Here is a 10,488-nt window from a genome sequence, read left to right as displayed (position 1 = left end):
ATTATAAGCCACTGTGAGTTTTCTAATGCTGCCTTGCTTAGGTTGAGAGCACCACTAAAGTACAACCCATTTAGACCGTTAAATGCTTCTTGAAATAGAATAGAATGTATTTTTGATACACATACCATAGCCAAGATTCACAGCTAGAAGGATATTTTACAGATTATATTTTAAGGTTCATTTAGTAACTGTTCTTGGACATTCAATCAGATCACATACCTTCATCAGCAGATGGAGTTTAAATGTAAATGTAAATGTGCTGTATTTATATAGCGCTTTTCCAGTCTTAACAACTGCTCAAAGCGCTTTTACATCTACAGGAACATTCACCATTCACACACATTCATACACTGTGGCCGGGGCTGCCGTACAAGGTGCCACCTGCTCATCAGATAAACATTCACGCACATTCACACTCCGATGCGCAGCACCGGGGGCAACTCGGGGTTCAGTGTCTTGCCCAAGGACACTTCGACAATGACTGCAGGGGTGGGGATCAAACCACCAACCTTCCGATTGGCAGGCAACCGCTCTACCACTGAACCACAGCCGCCCCAGTTATCAAGGAGTTACAGTATATGTGTTCAAAGCTCTATTCCCCCCTCAGCACTTTAAGGACTTTTGATCCCCTTTTGCCTAAAAGTTGAGGTTTAAAGGTTTAAAATAATCATATCTATCAAATCTAAAATGATAGATGTGTCTGATGCCTTAAATCCAAAAAGGAAGTTATCAAACAAATTGTGTGTGTATTGAGCTTTACACAGATAGAAAAGGTAGGCTGTTTTCTTTTTCTTCTAGCGTAACATTTTGAAAGCATAACATCCTTTAGTTATGTGTAGCAGATGTTAGTAGAAGGCAGTGGTTTTTCCAGTACTTTACATTGTTTACTACTTTGTATGGTTCAGAGAATCTTTGGTCCACTTCAATGCCAAATGGCCCAACATCTGTCACAATTTGTAACTGGGTTAATTTACTTATTGCTTCCCGACAGAATGACTTAATTACAGTACACATTGATTTTATGACTACCAAAAATGTGGAGCTGCTGAAGGCAGCATGAGACAACCATGTTGGTCGAATGAGGCGTTTAAGGGTGAGTGTAGCGCGGAGGCTCTGGAAACAGTCAGCGGTAAAAAGTGATGTGTTTTTGTAAGATATGTGACCTTTTGTGTGTAAGTTAATCCTATTTCAACTTTTAATTTTAATTAACTGTATGTCACCTTGGTGTTAAACAGCTGCAGATCAAATTAATTCATGTACAACAAATACCGTGCACTAAAATTTCACACCTGGTGTTTGCTTTCTCTTCTTGACTGTTGCATTGCAAAGTGAAGTACCTCTGAATGGCTGTTGCTGGAATGTAGAAATGAAAAAACAAACAAATAAAACAACAATGTTGTCCTGACCACAAGCCTGTGTAGGTGGCAGATACTCAGCATCTGAAAGTAAGATGGAAAAAAATGCCCTTTGTTTTTCTCTTTCCTGCCATTGTCAAGTGATCTGAGAGAATCCTATTCGATCAGTGCCCATTGTTTGCGGAGTGATCTGAGAGAATGTGTAGCCCTACAGCGAGCAGTCTTTGTCTCAGGGGAGTCATTCAATCTGCAAACCTTAATTGAGTCGTGCTGGTTCCGTTACTTTCATTCCTTCACCTCTAGCCCCTGCTCCATTGTCAGTGTGAGGAAGTGCGAGTGGAGCTGATGGAGTTCACAGATCCTGGATGTGCACGGCCCTACCAAACCTCCTAATTAGGACCCACGTTAAAGCATGTGTAACACACTGGCACACTTGCACACAGGTAGGTAGTGCTGTACCAGATACAACGGAAAATGTTGCAAGTGTAAGCCAGTACAACAGCAACAGATTAGTTTTAGTTTTTTTTACTGATCAAAATGCAGAAGAGGTGATACGAGGTTCCTGTGTTCCATTAGGTGAGTCAATTCCCAGGCTTGTCAGAGAGAACTAGAGGAGAAGGGGACGGATCTCTGAAGACAATCTGGCCTCGGGCAGGGAAGATGACACCCTGAGAGACATGCCTGTCCACAGTCTCATGGCAAATGGTATATGTGTGGAATTTTTTGCAGAAATGAGTCATTAAATAGTTTTTTTTTCTTATCATGTTGTTATTTCTTCCTCCTAGGTCCAATCAGCCGGTGACCTTTGACCTCTGCAGACATGAACACACATGCAGCAGGGCCTGACTGTCTTTTGTCCTCTGGTGTTTTGAAAGTCAAAGGTAATAGAGGAACATTTGGGGGAAATTTACTTGCAGAGTTATATGAGAAGGTATGATATGAAGTTACAAGCAGCAGCCAGTTAGCTTAGCTTAGCATAAAGACTGAAAACAAGGGGAAAGGTAACGTTGTTTTCCTCCAAAGCTCTGTAATTAACATGTAATATCTTGTTTGTCTTATCCTTACCAAAAACCAAAGTGTGAAAGCAACAAGTGTGGTTTGAAGGGGATGTTGTATTATTATTATTATTAATTAAAAAAAGCATTTTCCAATTTTGTGGCTGTGGGAAGAGTGAAGAGTAAACAGGGAGGCTAATATCAATGAGCTAAAATCCTATACAGCATCGTTTCCTGTGAAGACCCGTGAAGGCAATTTGAATCAAGTGCTGGAATGGTGTCAAATTCGACCCCTTTAAAAAATGTCTATATCTGAAATATGGGTTTCTTTTAAACCAAATTACCACAAAAAAAAATGGATTGGATTCCATACAACGCTCTTTGCAAATACAATTTGATCACTTTCATTCCTGACCAAACTCATCTGTACGTTCCTCTGATCTGAACAACTAGTCAAAATAATTCATAATTTCTGCTTTTTTAACTCAAATATTAGGTATACTTCTATATAAATGAGGGTTATTGACCATAAATTCCAAAAAGTACTGTAAAACTAGTGGTATTAAGGTAGTGTTAGTGAAAACTTAAAAAAAAAGTCTGAAAAAGGGACAAAAATGTCAAATATTTGTCCATTTTTGACCCAGGAGGACAACACAAGGGTCAATTACAACATGTATATATTGAATAGCTATTGCTAAAATACCACTGACTGTGCTTACCACAAAGAGGATCGAATACAGGGTTTCATTACAGGAAAATCTTTTCTCCGGGGTTTTATCCTTAAACTGGAACAAATTTTGGTTAACACCAAAATCACCAAAACCATATGTCTTTCTGTGAGGACCACACAGTAATGTGTAACTGTTCAGGGACTCCGATGAAACTATATTTCAAAAATTTCAAATCAGTTACAAGAACAATTGGAAACAGGAAAGCATGAGGAGAGCTGCTGCGTCTCTGATAGAAATGATAGCAGTTTCCCCCCTGAAGAGGGGAGCGCAACATATTTTATTGAGATCAGAATTAACTTTTGAAGATATGTACATTTGGTACAGTGAAGCAGAGAGCTTTGATTGAACACCCAGAAGGCACATAATGGACTTAAAGCGAGTACAAATCACGCTCCATCTACCCTCCTCTGTCCCTCCACTCCCTTTTTCTCCCTCCCCTGAGGCTTCTCCTCCCAACGTTCCTCGTTAATGTCATGGAATCTCCCTAAAATTCCCGTCTGAGCGCTGCTCATTGTCTCATTTATAAAACAAAGACCAGTGCTGAAAAATGCTACAGCAGCACAATGCACGCAGACAGTTGCCAGTGACTTAGTCAGCGTGTCAGTGGAAGGGTGTTTCCCTGATAGGAAACTACTGGATGTGAATGGGAGAGCATAAAAAACGGAGCCAATACAGATTCATATGTAACTCACAGTCCTTCATTTCTATGACCTACATTTAATATTTTTTCAGCCGGGTCATTTGGCCAAATATAGCCAGTATAATGTTTGATTTTAAATTGAGAATTCAACATCAGGATTGCATTTAGGTTTGCAGTTATGAGGATTTTAATAAAAATGTAGGGATCAAAAAAGAATGTATTCAATGCCCCTCCCAAGTGTAATGTCACACAGTTGTGAAGGTAGAGTTCAAATTTCTTTACTTGAGTAAAAGTAGCAATACAAAAATGTAAAAAATTCATTAGAAATAAAAGTCCTGCATTCAAAATGTTGCCCTGAATTACAGAAGAGTTCCCAGCTAAATATACTTTAAGTATCAAAAGTATTGCAAATGCAGACAAATGGCCCCTGTGAGTGTTTTGTTACTAATGAGTTTTTATTATTGTAGTGCTGTTGCTAATGGATTCACGTGTAAGTAGAATTTTAACTACTTTAAATACTGTTGGGTAGTTTAGTGATGTGTCATATTTTAGTAGTCAAGTAAACAGAACAATACACAGTGAACAACACACCAAACTTTTGCAGATGCCAATTTTTAGTTTTTTGTTATTTTAAAAGTGTAAATGGTGGAAAAAAAATCTAACTTTTTTTGTGACATATAATCCAAATTTCTAATCTGTCATTTGATGTCTTTTGGAGATTTTTCCATCTTTTCTTGGCTTCTTTATGCACATTGATACAAATTTTTACCTGGGGTGCCCAAATTTTCGAACCCCACTGTAAAATGTAAATACTCAAGTAAAGTACAATGACCTTAAAGTTGCTTTTAAGTACAGAACTTGAGGAAATGTACTTAGCTCCACCAGTGGTTTCCAAATGTGTGTTAAATGAAGACCATAAGAGTCATAAAGTTCTCAGACCACTAGAGGGGGTTGTTGCATTGCTTATTGGTGCTGCTGCATTTAAGGACCAAGAAATGGGGGGTGGGGGGGGGGGAAGGGAACTGAGTACCAAGGGCCCTCATGTGAGGAAGGCCCAAAAAGATGCTAGGATAAATAGCTGTGGATGCAGGAAGGGGCATATAGAAAATGCCTTTCTACAGGGCCTACAATTTTGTCCTACACCCTTGACTCTAGGTAAAAAACAAAACACACGTGTGTGATCCTAAAAATGAGAGCAGGTGCAGGTGTGAGAGCCTCGGGGGCTCTACACATTCTCCCTAGCATGCGGTAATAGCATGTAGAGTACACATGCAACATGAATTATCTAAATAGCAGCTGTGTCATCAAAACCACACTGTTGTTCATGGCGTGTGTTTAACTCAGACCTGAAGGGAACTTTTTTCCTCTGGGTGGCTTTTTATTAATAATAGAAAAATGTGATTAGTAGAAGAAGAACTTTTTAGTACTTTTTTAATAGTTGGAAAGCATATCCACCAAATAGTTGATGTACCTACAAGTAATTTTATGTAATATACATAAGATAAAGGTGGTATATGACTGTAATGAATGCACGGAGGCCCTGGGAATAATCGGTGGTATAAAGTAATTAATATTTTTCATCTGGTATTTCAGTCTGTTTGAACTCTTTGTATGACAATTATAATTGGTGCACTTTTTATATAAACATATAAGTTGTTTTACAGATAGCAGCTGCAGATTGAGTTGACAGCAGGCATTGGTCCAATGCATTCATTTAAGCATCATTTTGATGCATAATGAGCATTTTCTTGGTTGATTTACTGTAGCTAAACATTACTCTGTAAGATTTTACCTTATTTCTTCAATAAATAATAATCATCACAAGTTTTTTTTAGTTTTTTTTACTTTTACAAGGCCCATGTTACCAAAAGTACTTCACAACAAATCATGTGCAACAGTCAAAGTGAACGTCACCTCAGTCACACACAACCTCCACTTACAGTACAGGTGCAACATTAACACTTTTTAACTTTTGTTCTGAGAAACATGAAAAAAACATGGTTATGAAATAGCATTTAACATTTTAAACATCACAGGCTAATGATGTTTATTTGGAAATGGATTTTTTTTTAAGGAGCAAATAAAGAAAACAATTTGTGCGTCATAAATATGACTTCACATTTATTATTGACACCCTTCATCAGTTCCTTCATAAATCATAACAGCTGGCATAGCAGAGATACGTGAAAATTACATTTAGAAGTAAAATGAAGCCCTTCAGTTTAAATGCATGCAGATCCAGATGTCCTGTATGTTACTTTTTAAACATTTTAGAAGTGGTTCTATATATGTGTAGACATCGGACCACTCCTGTGCTGACCCAGCAGAGCAGATTTTTAAGGAGAATGATATATATTACTCATTTTGGAAATGCTACCGTCAATGGAACACATTAAAATCACAAAAGGTTAATGCATAGTAAAGGCATGTTCAGATACATAAAATGTGCCGTAAGTCGAACACTATGAACAATAAACGGAATGAAACTTAAGTAAATAGTGAATTTCGTTAGTGATTGTCAAGCATCACCTGTCAGGAAAGACATCACCTTTTGTAGTGCGAGAGTGTTTATTACAGCGGTGAACACACAAAAAGCTCACAAGAAATGTAACAAATTCCTCCTTCAAAATATATAATTTACAAATTGTACCAGTCCCATGTTAGACGTGAACTTTGTTGTTACTTTACTTCAACCGGAGTCGACAGCCATGCTAGTGAGGCTGTAGGCCTGCTTAGCTAAATGCTAATGTCAGCAAGCTAACATGCTCACACCGACAACACTAAAGTGCTGATGCTAAGCAGATAATGTTTTCCATGTTCCCTATCTTAATTTAGCATGTCATCATGCACATATTTGATAATTAGCACTAAATATAAAACGTACAGCTGAGGCTGATTGGATGATTGGTTTTGCAGGTGGTTGGGTAAATTACAATTTCAACCTGGAAATTAAAAGTTAAGGGATCAACAAAGTTATTACAACTGATTGGAGGAATCCATGAATGCGCGTGGCAAATTTCATAATCCATCTAATCCATCTTTACATTTCACTGTAAAACCACAAATGTCAACCTAATGGTGGCGCTAGAGATGAAGTCAGGGGGTCACTAAAGTAATTATGATTTAGTGGAAATTGTAACAAAACGCAAGAGACAATTTCTCACATGGAGCACACAAATGCGTGTCTCGGTTATTTAACAGAAAAAACTACAAAGCCGAAAAAGGCGCTGTCCGGCAACAAACCCATTTAAAGGGACCGTGATCCCCAAACAGTCTTTACATAAAGTGACTATAATCAACAGTGTGTGGAACCACACTTAATAACCTAGATGAATTATGTATGTTATGTATGTCACATTCACTACAATTTATCCTCTAGACAAAATCTGTTTAACATGTCAAGGCAATCTATCCAATAGATTGCCTTGATAATAGACCAAAGGGGTGCAGTACTGAACATACAGTAATTTGCTGGTTCACATAATTAGTTTAATTTTTTTTTTTTTAAACTACTGCTAACATCATGTTTTTGTGTGTTTTATTCTAAAAGTTAAGTATAAAATCAATTACACGGGAAGTATGTTGCTCATGTGTTTGTGGATACGAAGAAGTGTACTGATCTGATGTGGTCCCTAGGGTCCCAGTGGAAGCACCTGATTAGTTTCTCCATTAGTGGAAAGCTTGTGGCTGTGCATCTATTGGGTATGTTTGTTAGCTGGTCACAGTGTTAGCTATGTTCATGTTAACATATTTGCCCTTCTCCACTCCTAGCAAACATGTCTGTAACCTTGTGTGTGTGCGTGTGTGCGTGCGTGTGTGCGTGTGTGTGAGGGGATTCTTGTTTAACTACATTCATGGGGTCTAAAAACTGGGAATACAGCATACTTGTGGGGTCTGGATAGCTTTTTGGGGGAAAATGCTGGACCCCAAAACTTTAGTGGGCTGTTAAATGGTTAAGACTAGGTTTTAGGATTAGAATTAGAATTAGGGTAAGGGATAAAGGTAGGCATTTAGTTGTGATGGTTAAGGTTAGGGTAAGGAGCAAGTGAATGCATTATGTCAATGGCAAGTCCCCACAAAGATAGTGAGACACACACACAGTGTGTCTCACTGTGTGTGTGTGTGTGTGTGTGTGTGTGTGTGTGTGTGTGTGTGTGTGTGTGTGTGTGTGTGCAGGAAGAGCTTATATTTTCAACAAAGACCTCAAATTCATTAAGCAAGGACTAGTTCACTCCTATCAGTAAAACACCCACACCCACATGCATGCACTCATATAGACTCTTTCACTCATTTGCACACACACATACACACTCTCACAAGTTGTTCTGCAGCCAGTTGAGGTAACCCCTGAGTACTCGCTTCCCTACATCAAATTCCATTGGCCAGGTTATAAAGGTGAAACATCCGTGGAAGCCGTCGTCATAGTGCTCTTGGGTAACTGTGACGCCTGCGTCCTGTAGGCGCCGCGCGTACATCAGGCCATCATCCCTCAACACGTCATACTCGCACGTTAGGATGTATGCTCGAGGGCATTTAGCCAAAACCTCCGGTCCTGCTAACAGTGGGGACGCCCTCACATCCAGCAGCCTTGGCATCTCCTTCCCTGCCTCCTGTGAACCTTTTTCCACAATCAGAGGCCTGTAGTTCTTCTTGTGTTTCGGGGGCAGAAGGACGGTCCAGTCTATCCGCGCCCTCAGCTCTGGGGTGATGTTTGAGTTGTGTAAGGAGCTGTGGTTGTTTGCCAGCAACTGGGACTGCAGGGAGAGGTCAGCACCGAGGTACTGCAGCCAGAAGCGGACCATAATTTGCCGGTAGAGGATGGGTATATTTTGGTTCTGCAAGTAGGAGGGCGTGTTGAAGTCCAGAGCCTGGAGCACTGGGTAGATCAACGCCTGGACGCTGAATTTCACACTCATAGTGTCATCTATGGAAATCTGGCACAATATAAAAACATATAAGGCCTCAATCTCTTAAATTAATATTTACAGCTCCTTGTTACACACATTCTTACAGGAGGTTATGCTATGGTATATACCTCCTGAGCAACCGCAGCAGCCAGGTTTCCTCCAGCGCTGTCCCCTGCCACACCCACACGCTCAGGGTCGACTGCATACCTGGCCTGGACCTCTGGGGACAAGAAGTGCTTGGCAGCGACAAGGCAGTCTAAATACGGCACTGGAAAGTGCACCTCTGGATACAGACGGTACCTACACAGACATTAGTTGCAAACGGTAAGTTATTAGAAGAGCATGATTCAACCTGTGAAAGCACGTGGATGACATCATCTGTAGCTCGGAAAGGGTGCTTTCTAAGGTCTGAGTATAGCAAATATGTTTTTCTATATCTTAAAGTGTGTTTCTGTCTCTATAAGCTGCACACTTACTCAACAGAGACCACAACAGCGTTGAGTTCGTCGGACAACATCTGGTTGATGGTGTCATACGACCCCTTTTCTGAGGAAGTGTGGGAGAGATGGAGAAGTGTGAAAAAAGTTGAGTGAACAAAACGAAAATGTTGCTGAATTTATTGCAGTTTCAAATATGCACATTGTCCTCTAACAGAGCAAAAAACGTGTGATTATATAATGTGATCATAAATACTTTCATGATTTCAGATTTTGTATAGTGAGTTTTTTCTGATTTAATTTCTTCTATTTGTACTTGTAGACAACAGGAATGGCCATACTCACTGGCACTGCCGAGGGCCCAGCCTCCTCCATGAAAAAACATCAGCCCTCTCCTCAGATGACCCTCACCTCCAGCCGGGGGCTCGTAAACACGGACCGGGACGCCGTCAAAAGTGATGTCGCTGACTTTGACTCCGGGCATGACCCCTCCTGCGCCGGACTTCATCATGCCTTCGAACCTGTCTGAGGACTGCCTGATTGACGTGATGTAATCGTCAAAACCCATCCAAGACTTTAAAGAGGCCTGAAAATGGCAAACAGATCGAAGACATATTTAGGCAAAGAAAACAGCATTTAGGAGAAATTAATTTGGGAAGAGACAAAATGGATTCATCTCTTGGGACACAACAGTCTCACCCAGTCACCTCTGTCCCTCTGCACTTTAACTTACTGATATGTCTCTGCATATCTGCCCTCCTCCCCACAAACATCTCCGACTGTCTCAATAGTCGGGTTCAACCAAGGCCAGCAGACACAGCTGCTTGGCATAGTGGAGGCTCTGAACCAGACTACACCGAGAGATGTTGGCCTTGACAAAGTTTCAAAATAATATACATTTGATCAATTCCTTAAAGCAAAACTAGAGACCTTTTTGTACCTTTGTTTAAGTGGTTATTCATCTCGTAACAGGGTGAACGGCAATTCTGCATTCACTTTGCGGCTCTCTATCGGCTATGACGACACCATGCAAGTTGCATGCAGATCAGGTAGCGGATCTGTAGTTCCAATGGAACATAATGGGACAGTTCCGCTTCCAACTTGTAGGGGCACCAAAGCGGGAAAAGTTACATAGTTTTGAAATTCTACTTATGTGGCCAGATATTTGACTTTTGAATGTCTGGCCATCTGACCCTGTAACCAGTGTTCGAACTATACCGTGGCCTGTGGGGGAGCCACTGGGGGGGTCATGCGCTTGCGACTTACAATTAGAGATGGACTGATACCATTTTTTGCTTCCCGATACTGATTTCGATACTTGAACTTGCTTATTGGCCAATACCGAGAACTGATCCGATACCAGTGTCATTTATTTGATTATGTTTTAACAGCTGTATACTACTATCCCTGTATGGATGTGATA

General features: G+C 40.2%; 1 protein-coding gene across 1 annotated transcript in view; it reads right to left on the bottom strand.

Annotated features, from left to right (window-relative positions):
• Nucleotides 1–7,255: 7,255 nt before the first annotated feature.
• Nucleotides 7,256–10,488, bottom strand: part of nceh1a (neutral cholesterol ester hydrolase 1a) — a 6,383-nt gene continuing 3,150 nt past the window's right edge. Inside the window, exons 2-6 of the mRNA XM_032501054.1 lie at nucleotides 9,411–9,651; nucleotides 9,105–9,174; nucleotides 8,757–8,928; nucleotides 7,833–8,655; nucleotides 7,256–7,501 (exon numbers count right to left, since the gene is read on the bottom strand). Coding sequence (XP_032356945.1) covers nucleotides 8,035–8,655; nucleotides 8,757–8,928; nucleotides 9,105–9,174; nucleotides 9,411–9,651 — 1,104 coding nt within the window. The 3' untranslated portion in view covers nucleotides 7,256–7,501; nucleotides 7,833–8,034. The remainder of the gene's footprint in view (nucleotides 7,502–7,832; nucleotides 8,656–8,756; nucleotides 8,929–9,104; nucleotides 9,175–9,410; nucleotides 9,652–10,488) is intronic.

This window comes from Etheostoma spectabile, chromosome 20, assembly GCF_008692095.1.
Source record: "Etheostoma spectabile isolate EspeVRDwgs_2016 chromosome 20, UIUC_Espe_1.0, whole genome shotgun sequence".
Classification (NCBI taxonomy): Eukaryota; Metazoa; Chordata; class Actinopteri; order Perciformes; family Percidae; genus Etheostoma; species Etheostoma spectabile.
The sequence above is the reverse complement of the archived record's forward strand: the minus strand, read 5'-3'. Positions and strand labels throughout refer to the sequence as shown.